General features: G+C 40.6%; 3 protein-coding genes across 3 annotated transcripts; all 3 read right to left on the reverse strand.

Moving 5' to 3' along the window:
* Positions 1–1,692: 1,692 nt before the first annotated feature.
* Positions 1,693–2,640, reverse strand: LOC131198026 (olfactory receptor 5P56-like). The gene has a single exon (XM_058182536.1). It carries the CDS (start codon positions 2,638–2,640, stop codon positions 1,693–1,695), a length of 948 nt encoding a protein of 315 aa, XP_058038519.1.
* A 10,573-nt stretch (positions 2,641–13,213) lies between these two features.
* Positions 13,214–17,554, reverse strand: LOC131197569 (olfactory receptor 5F1-like). The gene is made up of 2 exons (XM_058181796.1): positions 16,742–17,554; positions 13,214–14,197 (listed from the first exon to the last, which is right to left on the reverse strand). The coding sequence occupies exons 1-2, from the start codon at positions 16,888–16,890 to the stop codon at positions 13,267–13,269; spliced, it is 1,080 nt and encodes a 359-aa protein (XP_058037779.1). The 5' UTR covers positions 16,891–17,554; the 3' UTR covers positions 13,214–13,266.
* A 6,320-nt stretch (positions 17,555–23,874) lies between these two features.
* On the reverse strand, positions 23,875–24,792 carry LOC131198027 (putative olfactory receptor 2B8). Its single transcript, XM_058182537.1, has one exon. It carries the CDS (start codon positions 24,790–24,792, stop codon positions 23,875–23,877), a length of 918 nt encoding a protein of 305 aa, XP_058038520.1.
* Between the last annotated feature and the right edge of the window lie 1,884 nt (positions 24,793–26,676).

Consider the following 26,676-nt stretch of genomic DNA (forward strand, 5'->3'; position numbering starts at 1 on the left):
ATTAACTAGAAATTATTTGATTATAGTTGAGATACATATTGTACTGATAAAATGTAAGTCTAGATAAATTAATTGGAATGTATATGGGCATACAGGATTGGGGATCAACCCATCGACACAATGGATTTAGATTGATGATGATTTTATGTATGTTTGTTTGTTAAAAATAAAAAAAATCTTTTAAAAAAGTATAACTTGTTTCTTAGCCAAGCTTTCTTGGATGAGCCTCAAAGACAGATAGACCATCTCCTGAATGGTTGTAAGAAGAAGAAAACGGACATCAGCTTGTTGTTTTCTCTTGCTCCTATTAAATCTTGAAAATTTTAATATTTGGTTCAATATTCTATCATTATTGTTATATATACACTGAGAGCTTATGTACCGGAGACAAATTCCTTGTGTGTCTAATCATGCTTAGCCAATAAAGAATTCAAATTCTAATGGAGATTAGGCATTCAGACAAAATTGTACAATATTAGAGGAATAATTCTTTCATAGACTTTATAGTACAATCTTTTATATGTTCACCCGGAGAAAAATGTCATTGATATCATTAGATGCACATTCCCTGGTAGAATTTTTCTCAACATTAACAACTTTAAGAAGTATGGACTTCAACTCCCAGAATTCCTCAGCCAGCATATTTTGTTTTTTTCCAAAGGTACCTGGGAGAAAGACTGGTCAACTAACATTGATACCGGGTAAAAGTTTAGAACAGATTACGATATGGTCAACCTGTGATAAATATCAATAATAAATATCCATTATTTTGGGTCAACATGGATTTAAAAACAATATTCCAGACTAGTAGAACTTTGTAGTAGACTGTACCATTCTCAGTCAAATACTATTTTTTTTAAATTTTGTCACAATATATACTCAAACATTGATATAAAACAACAACACATCATAAACACATATATATAAGTAAAAGTGTGCAACAACTATATTAATTTGATATAATGAAAGGGAACAATAGGACAGGAACGGTAGGCACTTTTGTGCTCTTATGCACGCCCCTTATAGTCCTCTTAGGAATGGGGTGAGGTCATTAAAAATCTAATTCAATGAGCTGAGTATTTAAAATAAATAAGTAAAATTATAAAACCAAATTAAACCTCCTTGAAAACCCCACTAACAAACCCTCGATTAAAATTTATCATTAGGCCAGCCCTGCTTGGTGAAAGAAGAAAGTTTTGAGCTCGCGCTTAAAGGTCCGAAGATCAGGAAGAAGACGTAGCCCCACAGGTAGTTCATTCCACAAGGCCGGAGCCCCCACAGAGAACACTCTCCCCCTGGGGGCTGCCAGCCGACATTGTTTGGCCGACGGCACTCTAAGGAGGCCCTCCCTGTGAGAGCGCACCGGTCACTGGGAGGTTACTGGCGGCAGCAGGCGGTCCCATAAATATCCCGGTCCCATGCCATGGAGCACTTTAAAGGTGATAACCAGAGCCTTGAATCGCACCCGGAAAACCACCGGCAACCAATGCAAACATATCTCAATTTTTCTAAAAAATAAATGTATTTATGTTGCACACAAATACCATGATAATAATAGTCTGAGAGGTCATTCATAGAATTATTGTGTTGAGTTTATGGCTAGACAAAGCAACATTTAAGGCATTCTGAATTAATACTCATGATCAGCCAATCTGACATGGCAAAAAGACTGACAAAGTAAGACACAAACATTCATGTTTTCTGCTTAAAGACTTTTCTTTGCAATATCTTTCTTACTGACCTATGGATGTCCTTGTTCCTTAGAGTATAAATGATAGGGTTAAGCAGAGGGGTGACCAGTATGTAGAAAATTGCACTGTGTTTATTATAATCAGGAGCTGAGCTTGATTTTGGAATTACATATATAAAAAAGGAAGGGCCATAAAACAAGGTGACTACAAGCAGATGAGAGCCACAGGTAGAGAACGCTTTGTGCTGTCCAACTGTAGACTTCATGTGGGATACGGAATAAAGAATAAACACGTAGGAGGTCAGGATGACACAAAGGGGAAGCAGAAGGAGTAAGGCTCCTGCCCCAGATACAATATTCTCAACGAGTTGTGTATCACCACATGAAAGTTTTAATACTGCAGGAAATTCACACATGAAGTGGTTGATATGATTGGGACCACAGAAAGTTTGGGAAACCAGGATGGCATCACATATAGCACAGAGCAGGGGTGCAATTATCCAGCAGGCTACAGCAAACTGCAACTGGCAGCGCTGGTCCATGACAACAGTATATATTAGGGGAGAACAGATGGCCAGATAACGGTCATACGCCATGACACCCAGTAGCAAAGACTCGGTAGTAGCCATGGACCCTACCACAAATATCTGGGCTATACAGAGTGGGAAGGAGATGGCTCCATTCCCAGCCATGAGGTGAGATAACATTATGGGCATAGTGCTGGTGACGTAACATATTTCTATCACCGCAAGATGAGAAAGGAAATAGTACATAGGAGTGTTGAGTTGTACATCAGACTCTACCAACATGATGATCAGCAGGTTCCCCAAAACTGTAATCAAGTAAAAGATGAGAATCACTCCAAAGAGGAGAAATTGGATTTTTCTGTCATGGGTGAATCCCAGTAGGATGAATTCCTTGACGGAGGTGACGTTTTCTGCTTCTATCATCACCACTTGTCTGAAGAGAAAGAAAAGAAGTGAGAGACCATTAGAACGACTACCACTTTTAAATATCTAAACTACCCACAGACATTTCTGAAATCAGGGTACTGAAATTATTCCAGGAAATATGGTAGTGTCGTCATCTGAAGATGAGCATGCTTTGATGTAGGGAAGATCAAAAAATTTTCTTTCCTATCAGTTCTCCTTTATTTGATACAAGGGGATTTGCTTTAGAGATCAGGTTTAAAGACGCAGAATCTAAATAACTTATTTTGGGTGATAGAATAGAATAGAAGTCTTTATTGGCCAAGTATGATAGGACACACAAGGAATTTGTCCTAGGTGTATATGCTCTCAGGGTACATAAGGAGAATAAAATACATTCATCAAGAATAAAAAGATACAACACTTAGTGATAGTCAAGGTTACTAATAAGCTATCAAATTATACTAGGAAACAAATAAAAACAATATAATTGAAAGATACAAGCAACATATATATAGTTATAAATGGGAAGAGATAGATATTTATTTATTTTGTCAATCATATATAAGATAAAAGGTAAAAGTATAAGCATAATTTGGGTACGTGAAAACAGTAAGTAAAAAGAAATATTAGGACAGGGATGGTAGGCACGCAGGTGCACTTATGCATACCCCTTACAGACGTCTTAGGAATGGGGTGAGGTCACTAGTAAGGTACTAGTAGGTCACTAGTAAGGTACTAGTGAGGTACTAGGAAGGAAGAGAATAATAATAATAATACAGTCTTAAATTATTTGACAGTGTTGTGGGAATTAGTTGTTAAGCAGAGTGATGGCATTTGGGGAAAAAACTGTCCTTGTGTCTAGTTGTTTTGGCATGCAGTCCTTATAGCATCTTTTTACGGATAGAAGTTGAAAAAAATTATATCCAGGATGTGAGAGGTCTGTAGATATTTTCACAGCCCTCTTTTGATGTCTATTTTCTTGCCATTTGTAGCTGTTGTGTGCGTGGTTTTTTTTTCTGTTGATAGAATGTGCTTTTATACCAATCATCATTGTAAATATTTAATCTTATAATAAGATTTTGTTTTGTTATTATTGCAATTGATTGGTTCCTTTTGCTACTTTGCCCACAAAGTAGCAAAAGGAACCAATCAACAACAATTGAAGCAACTTCCATAATTAACTCTTTTGGCAATTGATTTAATTTCACTACATGTACTTTTAGTCGGCTTCATGGTTAGTAAAATTTTATTCTGTTATTTATTCTTCTGTAGCAATGCAAACTAAAAAATATCAAAGGAATTGGTTACAACCAGATAATTGTGCAAACATTGCCTTAGCTTCAGAAACTACAAATATTTTCCCATGCTGTAAATTATGCATAAAATAATTACGTTGTCAATTTCCTTCTCAAAATAAAAATATATAGTAGTGAGTTTCTTAAAAGATTCTACTTCAAGATTGCTAGAATAGTAATTTATTAATAACTTAATAGCAACATATTAAGAAAAAAAATACTTCTTGCAAAGAAATGTTATTCTAGAGTCTTTTCAAAAGGAAATAAAATAGAACCACCTCTGTTACTTCACATTATTCACATTAGGAAACAAATTACTATATGCCCATTATTAAACTTTCTTTCTGGTCTAGTAAAACAAATTATTTTATTAGGAAAACAAGGATTATCTCATCAGATTCTGCATCTTTGGACCTTTGGAAGCTAAACAAAGCTGGGTATGGTTATACTCGAGCAATTTCAACCAAATTTGGTACACAGATGTCTTACTCTCTGGAAAGAAATACTGTGGGGGTAAGACACCCCTAACACCCCTTGTGGGGGGAGGTGTTCTGTTAAGATACAGCCTGTGGTGCCTTAAAATGGCTTTTACTGTGCAGCACATTGGAGTTGCCATGGTAATGGCTTCACAGTACTCCACAAGGGGGCTTCCTCTAGTAAGGGGGAAAATCTTAATACAAGATTGGGATAAATAAATACGCAGGCAATGCCGGGTTATCAGCTAGTAGAATATAAAATTACCTTTCTTCTTTTCCAGGATGTTCCTCAGCCTTCATGAAAGAGCTAATCATGTGATCAACTTCTACTAAGGTAGCCAGCATGATGGGAGTTGATCCATTTGCTTTCTACTGAAGCCAGATATTGAACATCTATGGAGGATAGAGATTAGGTCTCTGTTATGAAAAAAACATATACGAATTGTCACAGAATTTGTCTTAATAAAAAATAAAATAAAATATTCTTCACAGAAGCTTGGCAACCTATCTGTTCACACTAAGAATAACAGCTAAATTTTCACGGAAGAATAATATACCATCTGAACGTATCTTGGGAATATTTATAATTTATGAGCACATAAATATCACCAGGAGACTAGTGGGATTCTGCATATTATCATTGGGAATACAAAACTTTGCTCCACTTTCTCCTCAAAACCTCTATTGAAGGGAAATTGATAGGAGATCATGATCTGAATGAAATTGCTCAGATCCCTTTGACCTATTGCAATATTATTATTATTATTATTATTATTATTATTATTATTATTATTATTATTATTATTATTATTATTTATTACATTTTTATACCGCCCTTCTCCTGAAGGACTCAGGGCGGTTTACAGCCATAATAAAAAACAACAGCAAAATACACATAAAAACATGATTAAAAAACTTATTATACAAATGGCTGAATTAAAACAATTAAAAATAAAACCCCAATTTATAAAATATTAAAACATTAAAACTAATTAAAATCCTATTAAAATCCTATGCCAGTCTTGCGCGAACAAACAAATAGGTCTTCAACTCTCGGTGGAAAGTCCGAAGGTCCGGCAATTGTCGAAGTCCAGGGGGAAGTTCGTTCCAAAGGGTAGGAGCCCCCACAGAGAAGGCCCTCCCCCTGGGGGCCGCCAGCCGACATTGCTTGGCGGACGGCATCCTAAGGAGTCCCTCTCTGTGCGAGCGTACAGGTCGGTGGGAGGTATTCGGTAACAGCAGGCGGTCCCGTAAGTACCCTGGCCCTAAGCCAATAATTTATATACTTTTTGTTTCTCTTAATCTTGACCTCTTGTATATCTCAAAAATGTATTCGAGGACAAGCTATTGTTTGAACATATCAACAGAGGTTAAAATAATGAATACCCATCACCCGGGGTCTTAATTAGGGCTAAATTTGGGGGTAGGGCTTAATTTGAGTGCATGTGTTCAAAAACATGCTAGCGCTTCTTTTCAGGGTGGATCTTATTATAGAGGAAACATGGTGTGTGGGTGTGTGTATTATGTTATATTTTACTGACAAAGAAATAAAGGGAGACTAGTATAGATCTATTTCAAGCTATTTAGCTCTCATCAGATAGCCATACCCTTCTGGGATTTAAACCTGGGATTCGAACCATACCCAGAAAGGTATGGCTAGCTGATGAGAACGAAATAGCTTGAAACAGATCTATACTAGTCTCCATTAATTTCTTTGTCAGTAAAATATAAAATTTAACACAAAATAGTTTGTCAAGAAAGTGACCACCTGTGAGGGCTCCTGGATTGGGTCCGAAAGGTGAAAGGGAAGCAGTATGCTTTCTCCCGTATTTGGGTAGACCAGGTTGCTTCGATAGGAAAAAACCCACTTAATATATATAAATATATATATGTGTGTTTTCTGAGGTTTTCACGGGTGTTTGTATGTAGGTCTTTGGTTATTCGGGTTTTCTCCCACGTAAAATTGGAAGTGTCTTGGCGACATTTTGACAAAGTGTCATTCGTCCCCTTCAGGCTGGTGTTTACAGCTTCGTGCTTCTTGAGCAAAGAGTGGTCGGAGCTGCCATCTCTCTATAAATACTGATGGGGAGGTGGGGAGTGTTGCTGTGAGCGGGTTGGTTGGCTGTGTGGTTGCATCTTGATTGGTAGATGGAGTGAGTGTTTGCAGATTGGTTGAGGAGGGGAGTGTTGCTGTGAGCGGGTTGGTTGGCTCTGTGGTTGCATCCTGATTGGTAGATGGAGTGGGTATTTGCAGATTGTTCGGCTGTTTCGTAGCATCCTGTGTGGGTATGGTCCTGGTCTTTTGTTCCTGAGTTTTGGTGTTTGTGGACTCTGAAGTTCTGTGATGTGATGTTTTGAGCAGATGGCTGTGATGCAGCATCCCAGGCCCTGGTTTGGCTCTGAGTCCGAAGTCCTGTCATGTGTTCCTGGTGTGTGTCAGCCTGCTTTGTGTGGGGATCAGAGGGCGGCGCAGCTGTCAGTGGTGTCAGCATGGTCTGGCTTCTGGATGGTGGTTGTGTTTCGTCTGTGGGATGGGTTTGGGTTTGGATCTGGTGAGGATGATTGGTGGTGGCGTTGTGTGTTGTCCTGGGCCCGGGGTCAATTTTCATGGCTGGGACTCGTTTGTTGAACAAGGCTGGTTTCCAGATGTCTGGTAGGCAGGAGGTGTCATCCTGTTTGTTCATATTGTGAGGGTATTTCTCTATTTCAATGGCTTCCATAATTATTCTCTTCTTATAGTGTTCAGTTTTGGAGATTAATTTGGCTCCTTCAAAATCAATTTCGTGTCCTGTGGTTTTAAGGTGCTGGAAAAGGGAGGAGGTTTTTTCTTCTTTTCTGACTGCGTTTTTGTGTTCTGCAATGTGTGCATTTATTTTCCTATTAGTTTGTCCAATGTATGTGGCTGGGAAGATTTTGCATGCTATTTCATAGACTCCTTGGTTTTCTAGATGGATCTTGTCTTTGGGGTTTCTTAAGATGTTGGCTATTTTTTGGTCTGTGCAGAAGGCTGTCTTGATGCTGTGTTTGTGGAGAATTTTGCTGATTTTATCTGTGGTGCCTTTGATGTACAGGAGGAGGGCGATGCCTTTGTCTTGTTCTGTGTCTTGGTTCTTGGGCGGTGTCTCCCTTTGGATTAGGCTGGTAATTGTGTTTCTTTGGGATCCATTGGAGATTAAGAGTGTGTAATTCAGTTTTCAGGTGCTCTTTGTCAGCTACGTGTTTGGTCCTGGAGATGAGAGTCTTGGCTACGAAGCTGATCTATGCAGGGTGGTGATGTGATTGTGCATTTAAGTAGCGGTTGATGTGTGGTTTTTTCTGGTAGATGATGTATCCTAGGGAGCCATTGGGTTTTTTGTAGATTAGGACGTCCAGAAAGAGGAGTTGGTTGTTAGCTTCTATTTCCATGGTATTTCCATGTATTTTGGGGTATAGGCTGTTGAGATGTGTGAGGAAATTGTCCAGTTTCTTCTTTCCATGTGGCCAAATTATGAAAGTGTCATTTACGTATCTAAGCCAGAGTTTGGGTTTGAATTCAGATTTATCAAAAGCGTTGGTTTCAAAGTGTTCCATGTAGAGGTTTGTGATGACAGGTGAGAGGTGTGATCCCATGGGTACTCCTTCTATCTGTTTGTATCTTTGTCCATTATGGATGAATTATGTGTTGGTTAGGCAGTGGTTGGTTAGATCTAGGATGTGTTTTGGGGGGTTGCATTTGTTTTGGATAGCTGTCAAGGCTTCTTTGATTGGCACTTTGGTGAAGCGAGATATGACATCGAAGCTCACGAGTAGGTCACTGGGTTGTAGGTTTTGTTTCTTTATGATCTCTATGAACTGGAATGAGTTTTTTACGTGTGAGGTGATGGATTCTGCATAGGGCTGTAGTTGTTTGGTGAGAAATTTGGCTAGGTTTTGTAGAGGTGAGCCTATGGAGCTGACTATGGGTCTAAGTGAGGTTCCTTCTTTGTGTATTTTGGGGAGACCATAGAGCTTAGGGCATCTGGATGATTTCTCTCTGGGAATGATTCTTTGTTGGATTTCTTCGCTGATGGGGGAGGCTTTTATTTTGGATCTAGTGGTTTTTTCTAGGTAGGTGGTGGGGTCTGTTTTTAGGAGCTTGTATGCCGGGTCTTGGAGTAGGTTGGTTAATTTGGTTTGGTAGTCTGATGTGTTCATAACCACCGTGGCATTGCCCTTGTCTGCTGGTAGGATTATTATGCTGGTGTCTTTTTTCAGGTTAAGTAGTGCTGTCTGTTCCTCTTTGGGTAAGTTGCTTTTGGGTGGCTTGCTGGTGCAGAGGATGTTGGTGATTTCGAGTCTGATTTTGTTAGCATCGTTGGGGTTGATTTTGGGCAGGCTGGTTTCAACTTCACATATATTGGTTTCAGTGGGGATGTGTTTGGGGGTAACTGCAAAGTTGAATCCTTTGGAAAGAACATCGGTTTCAGCTTTGGTGAGGATCCTATCTGAGATGTTATGCACTATTTGTTTCATGTGTGGCGATGAGGGGGGAGGGGTTTGTTTCTGGCCTTTCTCGTAGTCTTTGGAGTGTGTTGGTGTATGTGTTTGTCTTGAGGGTGGTCTGTGTTTTGGCTCTCCAGACAGCGAGTTGTTTGGATTTGTCCCAAAATGCAGTGTGGATCTTGTTGCTGAGTTTGAGGGGAAGTGTGAGGAGATCTTTGTTGATTCAATCTAGGAGGAATCTTTTTGTGTGAAGTTCATTTCTGATTAGGGCCAATTCTGTTCTTTTTAGGATGCGTTTGGTGGCTGCAGAGTTGGAGTGGAATTTCAATTGGAAGCATGTGGGGATTAAATTTTGATCTTGGCAGTTTCGTAGGAATGCGAGGTCACATAAAATGGAAGCTCTTTGGACTTCTAGTTTTTCATAGGTCCTGGTCAGACGGTGGATTTCCTCCCTGTAGAGGTGCAATATTTATTTTCTGAGGTTTTTGCGGGTGTTTGTATGTAGGTCTTTGGTTATTCGGGTTTTCTCCCGTATAAAATTGGAAGTGTCTTGGCAACATTTCGACGAAGTCTCATTCGTCATCTTCAGGCTTCAACTTCGTGCTTCTGGGAGCAATGTGTGATCGCAGCTGTTTCTTCCTTTTAACTGCTAGTGGGGGGTTGAACTGATTGGGTGGGAGCTTGGCTGTGCTCTGATTGGATGGGGGGGTTTTGTGCTCTGATTGGCTGGGGGTGTGTCCTGTTTGGATGGGGGCTTGGTTGTGCTCAGATTAGTCTGAGTTGCAGGGGCATTTGAGCTGGTGAGCTGCATTGCTGTTGTTTGGCTTCGTGGTCATGTTCGTCCTACATCTTCATAGTGTCAGTCTGCTGCATTTATGGATTGGAGGGGTTTGAAATGGCTAATGTTGCAGCTGCGGTCTGGCTTCTGGTCCTTGGTCATGCTTCATGATCAGTGTGGGTTTGGGTCTGCTTTCTGGGTGGATGTGTGGTGGTGACATCCTGTGTGGACCTCGTGAGTGTGAGTCTGGTGTCATTCCTCATGTTAGGGACTCGTTTGTCAATAAGGGCAGGTTTCCAAATGGCTGGTAGGCGGGAGGTATCATCTCATTTGTTCATGTTGTATGGGCGTTTTTCTATCTCGATGGCTTCTCTGATTATTCTGCTGTTAAAGTGTTCAGTTTTGGCGATAGTTCTGGTCTTTTTAAAGTCAATATCATGTCCTGTGGTTTTAAGGTGTTGGACCAGGGAAGAAATTGGTTCCTCTTTTTTGACTGAGTTCTTGTGTTCTTCAATGCGTGCACTTATTCTTCTGTTGGTTTGTCCGATGTATGTGGTGGGGCAGACGGTGCATGGAATTTCATATACTCCTTGATTTTCTAACTCAATTTTGTCTTTGGGGTTTCTTAGGATGGTGGATATTTTTTGGTTTGTGCAGAATGCTGTCTTGATGTTGTGTTTGTGGAGGATCTTACTGATTCTGTCTGTGGTGCCTTTTATATATGGGAGGAAGACTGTGCCGTTTTCTTGTTCTCTGTCTTGGATTTTAGTGGGGGTTTCTTTTTGGATTAAATTGGTAATCTTATTTCTTTGAAATCCATTGGAGTTAGTACGTTGGTGAGAGTGTGTAGTTCGGTTTTTAGGTGTTGTTCGTCAGCTAAGCGTTTTGTTCTGGAGATGAGTGTCTTGGCTATGGAGTTGATCTGTGCTGGGTGGTGGTGTGAGAGTGCATGCAGATAGCTGTTTGTGTGTGTTTTCTTCTGGTAGATGGTGTGTCCTAGGGAGCCATTGGGTTTCCTGTAGACTAAGACATCCAGGAAGGGAAGTTGGTTGTTAGCTTCTGTTTCCATGGTGAACTGTATTTTGGGGTGTAGGCTATTGAGGTGTATGAGGAAGTTGCCCAGTTTTTCTTTCCCGTGTGGCCAGATTATGAAGGTGTCATCTACGTATCTGAGCCAGAGTTTGGGTTTCTGATCAGATTTTTCTAGAGCTTGGGTTTTAAAGTGTTTCATGTAGAGGTTGGCAATGACAGGTGAGAGGGGTAATCCCATCGGTGCTCCTTCTATTTGTTTGTATGTTTGTCCGTTATAGATGAAGTATGTGTTGGATAGGCAGTGGTTGGTCAGATCTAGGATGTGCTTGGGGGGGTTATATTTGTTTTGGATAGCTGTCAGGCTTCTTTGATTCTTTGGTGAAGAGGGATATGACATCAAAGCTCACGAGTAGGTTGCTGGGCTGCAAGTTTTGTTTCTTTATGATCTCTATGAACTGGAATGAGTTTTTTACGTGCGAGGTGATGGATTCTGCACAGGGCTGTAGTTGTTTGGCGAGAAATTTGGCTAGATTTTGTAGAGGTGAGCCTATGGAGCTGACTATGGGTCTAAGTGGGGTTCCTTCTTTGTATATCTTGGGGAGACCATAGAGCTTAGGGCATCTGGATGATTTCTCTCTGGGAATGATTCTTTGTTGGATTTCTTCGCTGATGGGTGAGGCTTTTATTTTGGATCTAGTAGTTTTTTCAAGGTAGGTGGTGGGGTCTGTGTTTAGGGGTTTGTATGCAGAGTCTTGGTTAAAAGGAAGAAACAGCTCTGATCACACATTGCTCCTAGAAGCATGAAGCTGAAGCCTGAAGATGACGAATGAGACTTCATCGAAACGTTGCCAAGACACTTCCAATTTTACGCGGGAGAAAACCCGAATAACCAAAGACAGACATACAAACAGAAAGACAGACAGATATATGTGTGTGTGTGTGTGTGTGTGTGTGTGTGTGTGTGTGTGTGTGTGTGTTTTCTGAGGTTTTCACGGGTGTTTGTATGTAGGTCTTTGGTTATTCGGGTTTTATATATATATATATGCAAAAAACACTCATGCTGTAATCACGAAATCTCCAGAACCGTAAAGCCTACAAACTTGAAATGTGCCACGTATGTTCCTCTTGGCTTCTAAGTGCTCACTAAGAAAGGATTTTTCGAAATGACCATCAGAGCATTAGTAGTTCCTATATTATTATAACACACTCAGATATTAATTAATTAGACGTTCTACTCCCCTCCCAACTTGAAAATAACAAGCCTGTGGGAGAGAAGAGGCTAGAAAGCCTGAAGGAGAGAAGGGGATAGGATAGGAGATATTTCTGTGGGGCAAACCTGAGGGAGAGAAGGGGATTGGATGGGGAGGATTCTGTGGGGCAAGGCTGAGGGACGGAAGAGGATAGGATAGGGGAGATTTCTGTGGGGCAAGCCTGAGGGAAAGAAGGGGATAGATAGGAGATGTTTCTGTGGGGCAAGGCTGAGGGAGAGAAGGGGAGAGGAGAGGCCGATCGTAAATACTCATTAAATTTCAAGATGTAAGTGTCAGTTTAGCAAGCCCCAACATGTATTTTCGTAACAAAGCACGGATAAACAATATTCCAGAGTAATAGAAATATGTGAAATGTGTGCAGTAGATTCTGTTTTTTGTTTGAAGACACTTTGCTTCTCATCCAGGAAGCTCCTTCACCTCTGGCTTATTCCTCTTCCGTCTTCAGTGTGAAACTTTTTTTAAAGGCTTCAGAAATAAAATTTTAAAGATTATTAAAATTTAGAGAACCGAATGGTATACAGTATGGACCGGGCACCACCTGGGTGTTATATTTATATCAATTTCATCTCAGACTTTAAAAAAAAATTCAAGAAGTTAATGCTCCAACTTTTATTAGATTTTGTTGTTTATTTCTAAAAAGCCATATTATCCTGAATTTAGATCGTAACATTCAGAGCAATATATCTTCTCTCAATAGGTGCTAAATTGAGCATGAATTTCCATAGATGTCATTTTGTTCATCATTACGGTATATTCAGACAGATTTCTACAATATTTCAACACTATGATGGTAGTATATGTTCTTTGCAAGACCTTATAATGCAATCCTATTAAACTTACTGAAATAAAATATCACTGAATCCATTGCAGCATATTCCAGAATATGTTTACTTTTTTTCTGAAGTGTTGAATTGAAATGAAGACTCATACTGATTAGCTAACAACAATGGCAGTAAAAATTATGGGACAAATATTCAAACATAGGTTAAATCTCACCTGACTAAAATAAAATATCATTGAATTATAACAGAACAGAATAACAGAGTTGCAAGTGACCGCCACACCAGGAAAGTAGATACAAGAGAAGGATATTCCACATTTTGTAAGAATTACGTTTTGATTTTATGAAATCTAAACACAATTACTGAATACAGACTAGATGGAGAGATATATCAACCATAGATTGGAGATCATTTCAAGGTTGACAGACTTTCCAATTATTTCAGAGCAATACTCACAATCATCCACTGTTAGACCATCTTGGCTTTTTAAAAAAAAAAAGTTGTTCAATCTTGACACAAACCATAATAGTTTTGTTCAAAGCTCCTTCTTCACAAGATCTTGGCTGCTGCCCTATGGATGTCCTTGTTTCGCAGAGTATAAATGATAGAGTTGAGCAGAGGAGTGATCACAACGTAGAAGACTGCAATTTGTTTATCGCGATTAGATGATGATTCAGTCTCTGGAAGCAGATACACGCAGATGGAAGGGCCATAAAACAAGGAGACCACAAGGAGATGGGAGACACAGGTAGAGAAAGCCTTGTGCCTCCCCACGTGTGATTTCATTTGTGACACAGTACGAAGAATAAATCCATAGGAGGTCAGTATAAAAGAAAGGGGACCCAGAAGGACACACGAGCCTATTCCAAAAATGATATCCTCAGTAATACTGGTATCACCACATGCAAGTTTCAACACCATTGGCACCTCACATATGAAGTGATTGATCTCATTGGGACCACAATAGTTTTGGCAAACGAGGCAGACAATACAAATCACACAGACCAGAGGAGCTATGATCCAGCATGCTAAAGTGAACTGCAACTGACACTGTTTACCCATGAGAACAGGATAAAGTAAAGGGCAACAGATGGCCAGGTAGCGGTCATAGGCCATGACCCCCAACAGGAGAACCTCAACAGAAGCTGTGGCCAAGGCAATGTACATCTGGATCATACAGAAAGTTAAAGAAATGGTTCCATCATCAGTCAGGAGCTGAGTCAACATGAGAGGCATGGTGCTGGTAACATAGCAGATATCTACCCCTGCAAGTTGGAAAAGAAAATAATACATGGGTGTGTGGAGTTTTACATCAACCTTCACCAATATCATGATCAATAAGTTCCCCAATACTGTAAGCGAGTAGATGATAAGAATGACCCCAAAGAGGAGAAGCTGGATTTTTCTATGGCTGGTGAGTCCCAGCAGGATGAATTCCTTGACGGAGGTAAAGTTCTCAGCTTCTGTCATGGTCTCCTGTCTGAGGAGAAAGAAAAAGAATGAGGGACCATTAGACTGAGTATCATTTTTAAAATATGGAATTACACCAAAATACAGCCATGACAACCAACAGCCATTCCTCATATCAGGAATTATTCCAGGAAATCGTATTATCAACATTTGAAGGTAAGGGTGCTTTGTGACAGGGAACATCAAAATTACTATGCAGTGAAAAAAAATATTTTTGGTGTTATCTTTTCCTATCTGTTTTCCTAATTTTAATGAAGAGAAATTTGCTCTAGATTTCATTTCAAAGATAATTTAAAGACTCTAAATAACTTATTTGAGGTGATATCTCTCTTTCTCTCTCTCCCCCACTCTTTCTCTCCCCCTCTTCTCCCCAACTGTAGTTTTTATGAAGGGGTATTTCTTCTCAGAAAATCTAAATATTTGATCTCATGTTAAAAAATTTTAGCTACTGCAGTCCTGACAGACTAACCAAAGCAAAGAAAACAGCAGCAATTGATTTTGATTAATTAGTTACTTTTAGCCATAGCCTTAAATTAGACTTTATGAACTTTTTTCAGACATGGTAGTAATATATTCAGTTATTTCTTCTGTAGCACTGCAGATTTAAAAGGATTGAAAATATTTGGTACAATTAGGTAACTTTGCAAAAATTACCAGAGCTTCAAAAACTTCAGTGCTGCATTTTTCCCTGCTGGGAAATATATGTACGGCACTTCTATTCATGATTTGCAATTCACTGATGGCCACCAAAATAAGGAAATATAGATGTGAGTATTTGATTCTATGTCAAGATTACGTGAATAGAAATCTCAAATATTGTGTCTATTTTCAGTAACAGTTTAAGAAGGAAAAAGTCTGTAGCGATTTTCAGTCATCCAGACCATGGTTGTCCCAAAGGTGCTTTTTCAGGAGGCAACTGGACTTTCTTGATTTTTTTTCTTTTGAAGACATTTCACTTCTCATACAAGAAGCTTCTTCAGGATAGTGGTGAACAGAAGAATTTATATTCTTTGCAGACAATTGGCCATTTGCATTCTTAGAGGGTTGTTGAAGTACTTGGAGGTTTATCTGTGTCCTCAGGGTCACCTGAGTAGTGTTCCTGGTTCCTGAGGACACAGATAAATGTCCAAGTGCTTCAATGACCCTCTAAAAGGATGCAAATGACCAGCTGTTTGCAAGGAATGTAACACCTTCCATTCCCCACTATCCTGTCAGAGCTGAGGAAGCTTCTTGGATGAGAACTGAAACATCTTCAAATGAAAAAACAAGAAAGTCCAGTTGCCTCCTGAAAAAACACCTTTGGGACAGTTTAAGAAGCAATACTTGTGAGAAGAAAAGTTCTAGGATCTTTCCAAAAGAAAAATAAATAAATACCTGTGCTTTTGGATATCCCTGCAGCCTTCTGGCCCAGAATTGACTGAAATTGCAAACTTTGTGATCAGCGGGGCCTGCTTTTCGAGAGGCCATGGCGGCTGAGCAGAGAGCCAGAAGAGCTGATGGCACCCCAAGACATCGAGGGGGTCAAAGTCGAAGAGCGTCAAACTGTCAGCCCCCGAGGGGCAGAAGGAACAGACCGTGCAGGGAAACTGCCTCGGGTCCTTCATGTGGGCACCATTAGAGAGTTCCTAAATTGGGCTGCCCCGCGGCAAATGAAGCAGGAGCCCAAGGAGGACTTGCCCGAACTTTGGGAAGCACAATGGCAGGAGTTCCTCACTGCGCTCCAGATCTCTCCTCTAGGGGAGGGACACCAGCAGCTGTCTGAGGGACCCGCCCCGTGGTGGGGCAACAAAGCCTTCTTTGCCTCCTTTGAACATCTAGCTGGAACCTGCCAGGTGCCCCACCGAGAATGGCTGGCTCGCCTGGTGCCTGTGTTGGGTAAGGAAGCCAAGGAGACCTACAGTAGCCTCAGCCTCCAGGACCGAGGTGAATATGCCAAAGTCAAGGTGGCCATCTTGAAAGGGGACGCCCTCCGGATGGAGGCGCAGCGCCATCGCTTCCGGCAGTTCTGCTACCACGAAGCCAGGGGGCCCCGACATGAAAGAAGTGTCTTGTGGCCATTTTTCACACTTGCAACCACTGCAGCATCCCCATGGTCACGTGATGAACATGTGGAAGCTGGCATTATTTCATTAAGGTCGCAGTGTCCCAGGGCCATGTGATCATATTTGTGACCTCCTGACAAGCCAAAGTCAACGGGGAAGACAGATTCCCTTATCAACCTTTATTTCAGTTAAATTCACATTAGGAAACAAGTTAGAACATGCCCATATTAAGTTTACTTTATTCTAGTAACACAGATTGTTGTTTTTCTAGGAAAACAAAGGATATTTCAGCAGAATTTTGTAATGAGATTATAAAGGGAACTCAGGGAAGTTCAGGGAAGGTCAGGAAATTTTTTTTTGCAAAAAACAAATATCATAGAAATTGTTCTTACAATGTCTATTTAGTATTTGAATAAAGAAATTAGAACATTCCCATGTTAAACTTAACCCAGTCAACTAACACAGATTAATTTTCTAAGAGAACAAAGATGATCACATCAGATCTACATTACCTTCTTTGGACTAGGAAGTAAGCAAAGCTGGATATGGTTACTACTTGGACTACAGATGACCAAAGATTTCTGGAGTTGCAGATTGTTTGTTTTCTCCAATGGCAGAAAAGATTTTGACCTTTCTGCTTCCCGAGATATTCCTCGTCCATCAAAAAAGAGCCAAGTGTGTTATCAGTTGCTACTAAAGTACCCAGTACGATGATCCATTTGCTTTTTATGAAAGCCAGATATTGTGAATTTGTTCTGGAATTGGTGGCTCTCTCTTGGAAGACTGTCACCGAAAGTTTCTTAGTAAAAACTAAAACGGTTCTTTTGGCAGGAGCTCAGCCTTCATGACTACTAAGAACGCCGGAATTCTCATAGGGGAATAATACACTCTCTGAAGAAGTCTTGCAATTATTACAATGTATGAACACATACAGATTCTGCATGATACCCTTGGGAATACAAAGCTTTCTTTGCTTTTCTTTCTCTTTAAAATTAATGTTGAAAGAAAAATGGTACGAGATCGTGATCCCAATAAAATTTCTCTTGTCCCTTTGGTCAGTTCCACTAAATTGTTCCTGCTTTGTTGCTCCTCATCTTGACCTCTTGGGTTTCTTAAAAAAACTAATCAAGCACAGAACATTATTTGAGTATATCAGCAGTGGTAAAAATAGCCAACAATCTCTGCCTATGTCCATTTTCAAAACCAAGAAAGATTGTGGGGAGGCTTGGTGCTCTTGTAGAAGTTTTCTTGTAGAAGTTGTTGCTTGTTTTCTTGTAGAAGTTTTTCAAACTTTGTAATATCATCATTGCTAGTAAGGAGTGCAGTTTGTTGTCAGTTTATATTCTAGTGCAGAGGTCTTCAAACTTGGCAGCTTTAAAACTTGGGGACTTCAACTCCCAGAATTCTGGGAGTTGAAGTCCCCAAGTCTTGAAGCTGCCAAGTTTGAAGACCTCTGTTCTAGTCTCTTGTCTGGCAGTTTTGGTGGGGTTGACCTTGGAGATTCTTTGGTTGGGTTGTTTACTTTCGGCTTTTTTGGCAGTTTCTTGATTGGGGTATTCTTTACTTGATTGTTGGTCTGATGTTATTTTCAAGCTGTGAGAGAAGGAAAAATGTAGGCGAAAGTGCGAATCATTTCATTTCATTTCATTTCATTTATTTGATTTTTATACCCCCCTTCTCCCGAAGGACTCAGGGCGGTGTACAGGCAAATAAAAACAGACAAGACAATATTCTATAAAATACAACATTAAAAACCTTATTATAATTTGCCTAAAAATTTAAAATATATAGAAATTAAAACCCTGTTTAAAATTAATAATAAAAACTATAAAATCCATAAAATTTAAGCCAGCCCCGCGCGAATAAAAAGATGCGTCTTCAGTTCATGCGAAAGGTCCAAGGTCAGGTATTTGGCGAAACCCGGGAAGTTCGTTCCAGAGTGTGGGAGCCCCCACAGAGAAGGACCTTCCCCTGGGGGCCGCCAGCCGACATTGCTTGGCGGACGGCACCCTGAGAAGTCCCTCTCTGTGAGAGCGTACGGGTCGGTGGGAGGCATATGGTAACAGTAGGCGGTCCCGTAAGTACCCAGGCCCTAAGCCATGGAGCGCTTTAAAGGTCATAACCAAAACCTTAAAGTGCACCCGAAAAGCCACAGGTAGCCAGTGCAGTCTGCGCAGGAGAGGTGTTATGTGGGAGGTACGCGACTCTCCCTCTATCACCCGCGCAGCTGCATTCTGGACTAGCTGAAGCCTTCGAGTGCACCTTAAGGGGAGCCCCATGTAGAGAGCATTACAATAATCCAAGCGAGAGGTAACGAGTGCGTGAGTGACTGTGCACAAGGCATCCCGATCAAGGAAGGGGCGCAACTGCCGAACCAGGCGGACCTGGTGGAAGGCCCCCCTGGAGACGGCCGTCAAATGGTCTTCAAACGACAGCCGCTCATCCAGGAGGACACCTAAGTTGCGCACCCTATCCTTTGGGGCCAATAACTCGCCTCCAACAGTCAGCTGCAACTGCAGCTGACTGAATCGAGATGCCGGCATCCACAGCCACTCCGTCTTGGAGGGATTGAGCTTGAGCCTGTTTCTCCCCATCCAGACCCGTACGGCTTCCAAACACCGGGACAGCACTTCAACAACTTCATTGGGGTGACCTGGGGTGGAGAAGTACAGCTGAGTGTCGTCAGCGTACTGATGGTACTTCACCCCAAAGCCACTGATGATCTCACCCAACGGCTTCATATAGATGTTGAACAGAAGGGGCGAGAGAATCGACCCCTGCGGCACCCCACAAGTGAGGGCCCTCGCGGTCGACCTCCGCCCCCCTGTCAACACCGTCTGTGACCGGTCGGAGAGATAGGAGGAGAACCACCGATAAACGGTGCCTCCCACTCCCAATCCCCCCAGTCGGCGCAGCAAGATACCATGGTCGATGGTATCAAAAGCCGCTGAGAGGTCTAATAGGACCAGGGCAGAGGAATAACCCCTGTCCCTGGCCCTCCAGAGATCATCCACCAATGCGACCAAAGCTGTCTCCGTGCTGTAGCCGGGTCGGAAGCCGGACTGGAACGGGTCCAGATAGATGGATTCTTCCAGGTATTGGGGTAACTGACGCGCCACAGCACTCTCTACAACCTTCGCAACAAAGCGAAGGTTGGAGACTGGCCGATAATTTCCCAAAATAGCTGGGTCCAAAGAGGGCTTCTTAAGGAGGGGTCTCACCACCGCCTCTTTCAAGACGGCAGGGAAAACCCCTTCCAACAAAGAAGCATTTATGATCCTCTGGAGCCAGCCTCGTGTCACCTCCTGAGTGGCCAGCACCAGCCAGGAAGGACACGGATCCAATAAACATGTAGTAGCGCGGAGCCTCCCCAACAACCTGTCCACGTCCTCGGGAGCCACAAGGTCAAACTCATCCCAAACAGAGTCGACAAGACGTGCCTCCTCTCCCTCGCTTGGATCATCCCAATTTCGGTCCAGACCATCCCGGAGCTGAGCGATTTTGTCGTATAGATAACCACTATCAGTCTTGACACCTGAGCTACAAATATTCTCCTTTATTGGCAAGAAAGATTAATATTCCCAGAACTTCAAACATGAAAAAACAATTGTGTAGACAGAATGGTTATTAGTTTTTCCTAAGAAATATGACGTGAACATGCCTCCAATTCATGTCTTGAATTCAACTCACAAGATATGTGTGTCCAAAAGGGTATGTGACCCTCTGTTTATCACAAGCTGAGTTAACAATAACAACAACAGAGTTGGAAGGGACCTTGGAGGCCTTCTAGTCCAACCCCCTGCCCAGGCAGGAAACCCTACACCATCTCAGTCAGATGGTTATCCAACATTTTCTTAAAATTTCCAATGTTGGAGCATTCACTCCAGTTTTTATAAGCTATGTGCTGTATTGCTGTATTTGTACATTGTACATTTATATGTTGACCTCTATATTTCACATGATTAGAAACCAGAAATAACCAACTTTTATTGAGAAATTAGGTGCTTTTCTATTTTAGCTCAGAATACATGAATAAGATTCCCAATCTGTTTTTTTGCCCAAAAACTCAGCTTCATGTTAAAATTTTCTCTGATTGTTTGGGAGGCACAGAAGTAGTGAGTTGATAGAATATTTCCTTCCCTCTCAGATATATCCAAGCTTTTTTGTTAGTTGTAAAGCAGTGTTTAGGTCCTGGTCCCTGGTAATGATACAATAGGATTAAAATGTATGTGAGGATTGTGTATGTTGTGCTGTCCATAGAAGTGTGGAAAGATAGGCCCACTGCTTTTCATCCATCAGTGGTGTTTTTTTACTCTCTTTAGTTTCCCAGTTGTCTTTAGTTGTGTTGTGTTGTGTTGTGTTGTATTGTGTTGTGTTGCACTTTCACAGTTATCATTCAACTAAATAATGGCTGAAAATTCTAATACTTACACTCGCAAAATATTCCTAGATGCCATCCTGCTATAGACGGCTGTTCTATTGCAAAAATATTCCTTTTTTTCTCAATAACTAGAATCCCTTTATTGATGGGGTCAATGGAAAAAATGATATTTTGATTTGAGTTTGATGATCAGAAAGAAAGGAACCATCATGGTGTAATGTTAGAGAGGATAAAATATAAACACATTCATAACTGCAGAAAAGATCCTAAACCACTTCTTTATATTTTCTTTTTTCCTTCCTTCCTTCCTTCCTTCCTTCCTTCCTTCCTTCCTTCCTTCCTTCCTTCCTTCTTCTATTTATTTACCACTTTTCTTTTTTCCTTTTTCCTTTTTCTTTCATTTGAATTGTATCCACCTTCTAAAAATTCCTTAATAAAATTCTGTAATATTCCAACCCCATTCAAGTTTCACAGTCTTTTGTATGGTTTACAAGATCATAGTTACAATTCCACCCTTTGATTCAGCTTCAGAGTCGACAATGACCTAATTTATTGTACCCCAAATTTCAAAAGTGTTTTCCAGGATGGGGGATCCCTACTTACCAACATTGACACTTGACAAAATTATAAAACTAATGTCAGTCTGCGAACATCTAGAAAACTGCCCACATCATCTATCTGTTCTCAGCCTCAATTCTCTTTCCATCAATTTCTCATATGCTATATTGCAGCTTCTTTTTTTTCTCCTCTTTATCTCAATGACTGATAATAGAATGCCCAGATGTTCTCCTTGTTCTCTTGGTGGCAAAAAAAAAAAAAGAAGACTTGAACTCACACAGCTCCACTATCCAGCATCAGGATGTTCATAAACATGATATAGTCCATTCTCCTGGTCTTTCAAATATTCATAAGCCAGTCTAGGATTTTCTTCCTGGGCTTCTTCCTTGTCCCAGTGGTGAAATCTGGCTGGTTCTATCTGGCTCGTGCGAACTGGTAGTGCCGGTGGTGAGAGGTTTGCCCATTCCCCGGGACATTATTACATCCTGTTTTTTTACCCTCTGCACATGCACAGAGGGCTTTGTGCATGCACAGAAGTGGTGCATGCACGCATAGTGCGCGCACCCCCACACACACACTCCCGTTCCCGAACCCGTAGCAAAGATAAGTGGATTTCACTGCTGGCTCAATCTCAGCAATTGCAGGATCCATTTCGCTTCACTTTCACTCTCCCAGTTGATGTCCTCTCCAACAGCATTAGCTGAAGCATCTATTATAACATAAAACCCTTTCTCTGCTTTTCCTGCCTATCATACGATCAAAATATATAGGTCGTACTATACCAGTTCTTTCCAGTATTATCCCCTTTTCTCCTCTACATGCTTGAGGATGTGGGGTGAATCCCGATAAACCCATGATCTTGGCACAGATTCTACCCCTTTGCTTACCGTATTTTTCGGAGTATAAGATGCACCTTTTTCTCCCCTAAAAGAGAATAGAAATGTTGGTGTGACTTATACAATGAATACAGCTGTTTTTGGCCTCCCGAAACCCCACCCAACTCATCCCATTTTTTTGCAAAAATGGGGGTCTTTTTGCCCTCCCCCAGCCCCCAGGAGTACTCTGGAGGCCTCCCATTTTTCACAAAAATGGGCAAAAAACACACCCATTTTTGCAAACAATGGGGTGCGCAGAGTGTTTGGGAGGCCTGCAGAGTGCTCCTGGGGGCTGGGGAAGGGCACAAACATGCTCATTTTTGCGAAAAAACAGGGTGCGCAGAGGGTTTGAGAGGCCTGCAGAGTGCTCCTGGGGTCCGGGGAGGGCAGAAACCTTTTTTTTTCTTACTTACTTCTTCAAAATCTTGGTGAGTCTTATAGAATGGTGTGTCTTATACTCTGAAAAATATGGTATGTCATGTATTTCAACCTAACACCATCATCTTGTTTCCTGAAATTTGAGGAATGTATTTGAATAACCATATTTGAATCCCTTAATTTCATCTTTACTCAAGCATTCACTATAAATTAGATCGGTTTTCTCCAGCTTTAAGTATCATGTTATAAGGACTTTTCTGAACATTTCAGAACATAATTAGGGAAACGTATACATCATATTTACCCTACTTTAACCAAAAAATGATTTTAGAGGTTATACCATCCCCATCACAAATATATGATACTGGACTGAGAAAATAACCACAGAATCATTGGATTAATATCATAGCTCTAAAAAACAAACATTCCACATTCATACAATCAGCCAATGTGAGATTATCAATTAAAAAGAAAGAGTAATTATGGAAGATGGAAAATTTGTAGAAGGAACTAGGCTGATCAAACAAATAATCTTCCCAAATATAAACTAAATTGAGAATTGCAATACACTATGTTCTGTCTATCTGTCCAGTGCATTTAGGGAGATGTATATGAAATATTTCAACACTGTGGGAGGTACATGTTCTTTAGACTTCAAAAGAACTAGGCCTTGAGGTTTCAGCATCTCAACACAACTACTAGATGAAGACAATACAGAGAGATAGATCCTCCACAGAATCCATGACTTGATTTCAAGATTAGAGAAACAAAGATTTTTAAACAAAGACTAGAAAGAGTGCAGAGAAGAGCAGCAAAGATGATTAGGGGACTGGAGGTAAAACATATTTATTTTTTATTTATTATTTTTATTTATTTATTTGATTTTTATACCGCCCTTCTCCTGAAGGACTCAGGGTGGTGTACAGGCAAAAATATGAAGAACAGTTGCAGGAATTGGATATATCTAGTTTAATGAAAAGAAGGACTAGGGGAGACATGATAGCAGTCTTCCAATATCTCAGGGGCTGCCACAAAGAAGAGGGAATCGAACTATTCTCTAATGCACCTGAGGGCAGGATAAGAAGCAAGGGGTGGAAACTGATCAAGGAAAGAAGCAATTTAGAACTAAGGAGAACTTTCCTGACAGTCAGAACAATTAATGAGTGGAACAATTTGCCTGCAGAAGTTGTGAATACTCCAACACTGGAAATTTTTAAGAAGATGTTGGAAAACATTTGTCTGAAGTGGTATAAGATTCCTGCCTGGGCAGGGAGTGGACTAGACAACTTCCAAGGTCCCTTCCAACTCTTTTGTTATTGTTGTTGTTGTTGTTGTTGTTGTTGTTGTTATTAATGTTATTTGTAGAGCAATGCTCACAATCAGTCACTGTTAGACCACTAGTTCTTGGTTAGCTATGACAGAATTCCTAATACTTTTCCTGAAGTGCCCATCTTCACAAGATCTTGGCTACTGCCCTATGAAAGTCCTTGTTTCGCAGGGTGTAAACGACAGAGTTGAGCAGAGGGGTGATCAAAACGTAGAAGACTGCAATCTGTTTATCGCGATCAGCAGCTGAGTCAGTCTTTGGAATGATGTAGACCCAAAGCAAAGGGCCATAAAACATGGAGATCACAATAAGATGGGAGCCACAGGTAGAGAAAGCCTTGCACCAGCCACTGGACTTCATTTGTAAGACAGAATGAAGAATAAATCCATAGGAGGTCAACACAATAGAAAGGGGAACCAAAAGGAAAAATCCTCCTATACCAAAAATAATGCTCTTGGCAATTCTGGTATCACCACATGCAAGTTTCAGCACCATTGGCATCTCACATGTGAAGTTATTGATCTGATTGGGGCCACAATAATTTTGGCAAAGAAGGCAGACAATGTAAATCACACAGACCAGAGGAGCTGTTATCCAACATGTTGAGCTACATTGCAACTGGCAGCTCTTGTCCATGAGAACAGGGTAGAGTAAAGGACAGCAGATGGCCAGGTAGCGGTCATAGGCCATGACCCCCAATAGGAGAATCTCAACACCTCCTAAGGTCACTGTAATGTATATCTGAACCATGCAGAATGTTACAGAAATGGCTCCATCTCCAGTCAGGAGCTGAGTCAACATAAGAGGCATGGTGGTGGTTACGTAACACATATCTACCCATGCAAGATGTGAGAGAAAGTAATACATGGGTGTGTGCAGGTGTGAATCGACCTGCACCAATACGATGATCAGCAGGTTCCCTGAAACTGTAAACAAGTAGATAATGAGAATGACCCCAAAGAGGAGAAGCTGGAATTTTCTGTGGCTGGTGAGGCCCAGCAAAATGAATTCCTTGATAGAAGTGAAGTTCTGAGCTTCAGTCATGACCTCCTTCTGTAGAGAAGAAAAAAGAATGAGAGACTTTTAGATCAACTCCCACTGTTAAATGTGCAGATATAGAAAAACCCGATGTTGACAACTAACAGCTATTTTTTTATATTGCTGTAATGAAATGATTCCAGGAATTTGATAATGAGTGTGTTTTGATGGATGGAACAACAAAATTACTATCAGGTAGAAAAATATTCCTGTTTTTCCATTTTCGTATCAGTTTTCCTTTAGCTGAGACAAGAGAATTTGCTTTAGATGTCAGTTTAAAAAGAGAAAAAAATCTAAAAGAACTATTTTGAGTGAAGTTTGTTAGGGTTTTGATTTTTGCAATATATAGTTATTGTGAGATTTTTTTCTTTGACAGAATGGACTTTAACATCTATTATCATTCAAACTCAGGTCAACTTGTTTTCTTCAGTTACTGTAGTACTGGCAGGCTAACTGAAATAATATTAATTAATTGTTACTTTTGCTTTTTCACTTAAATGAGACCGTATGGATTTTTGCACGTTTTGACATTAGTACTAATTTATTCCTTGATTTGTTCGGTAGCAATCCAAACTAAAAAAAAAAAAAAATCCAAGGAATTTGTTACAACTTGCAATATGCAAAAATTGCTCTCACTTCTGAAACTGCAAATATTTTCTCACGCCGGAAAACATATATAACACAATGCTATTCTTGGTTTGCTACTATTGGGTGGAAATCAAAATAAAGAAATATGACTGGAAATTTCTTTAACACATTTATTTCAAAATTGCTTGAATAATAACCTCAAATATGCCTTACATTTTTAGTAATAAGTTAAGAACAAATACTCCTTTAGAGTCTTTCAAAAGGAAATAAAATAAAATACCTCTACTGCATCATTGATTAGTATTTGAATTTAGGAAATAAGTTAGATCTTGCCCATATCAAGTTGATTTTTTGCTAGTAACATGGATTATTTTTCAAGGAAAACTAACCTTATCTCAATAGACTCAGGCTCCATTACTGGAGGCTTTCAAAAAGAGACTGGACAACCATTTGCTATAGGTTTTCCTGCTTGGGCAGGGGTTTGGAGTAGAAGACCTCCAAGGTCACTTCTAACTCTATTATTCTAACTCTATTATTCTAGATTATACAGGGATTTCTTTTCAGAGAAGAATCTTTCCAAAAGGAAACAACATAGAAATACTCAAAATCCATCAGCAACGCTTATTCTGAATTTGAATAAAGATGTTGTCACTAAATTCCCCCCTCCTACTTTCCCACACATGAGAAAGTGGCAGCATGGAAGCTTCCAGCCAAGTATGGCTTCCAAAGCTGACAGATGTTAGAACATGTTAGAACATACCTATATTGAACTAAACTGGTACTAATACAGATTAATTTTCTGGAAGAACAAAGATGATCTCATCAGATTCAGCACCTACATTACCTTCTTTGGTCTAGGAAGCTAGGCAAAGTTCTTGGTTAGTTCTCGGATTACAGATCACTAAGGATTTCAGAGCTGCAGTTTTTCTCCAATGGCAGAAGAGAACTTTACTTTTCTTCCTTTCCAAGATCTTCCACATCCATGAAGAAAGAGCGAAGCGTATTAACAGCTTTTGCAAGCGCTCAGCAAGGTGGAAGATGATCCACTTGCTTTCTATGAAAGCCAGGTATTGTATACCTGTTCAGGAATTTGCAGGTATATCATGGAAGAAGAATGCTGGGAAAGAAGGGGACGACAGAGAACGAGGTGGCTGGCTGGAGTCACTGAAGCAGTCGGTGTGAGCTTAAATGGACTCCAGGGGACGGTAGAGGACAGTAGGCCTGGAGGAATGTTGTCCATGGAGTCGCAATGGGTCAGACACGACTTCGCAACTAACAACAGCAAAATAAGAAGTGTCCTAG

This window comes from Ahaetulla prasina, chromosome 4 (assembly GCF_028640845.1).
Source record: "Ahaetulla prasina isolate Xishuangbanna chromosome 4, ASM2864084v1, whole genome shotgun sequence".
Taxonomy (NCBI): Eukaryota; Metazoa; Chordata; class Lepidosauria; order Squamata; family Colubridae; genus Ahaetulla; species Ahaetulla prasina.

Excerpts from the sequence above, each read along its gene's own strand:
- LOC131198026 (XM_058182536.1), bottom strand. The coding sequence starts at position 2,640 with ATGATAGAAGCAGAAAACGTCACCTCCGTCAAGGAATTCATCCTACTG.
- LOC131197569 (XM_058181796.1), bottom strand. The coding sequence starts at position 16,890 with ATGGACGAGGAATATCTCGGGAAGCAGAAAGGTCAAAATCTTTTCTGC. Across the intron at positions 14,198-16,741 it reads TACTTCCTAGTCCAAAGAAG|ACAGGAGACCATGACAGAAG; the intron begins GTAATGTAGATC and ends CTTTCTCCTCAG.
- LOC131198027 (XM_058182537.1), bottom strand. The coding sequence starts at position 24,792 with ATGACTGAAGCTCAGAACTTCACTTCTATCAAGGAATTCATTTTGCTG.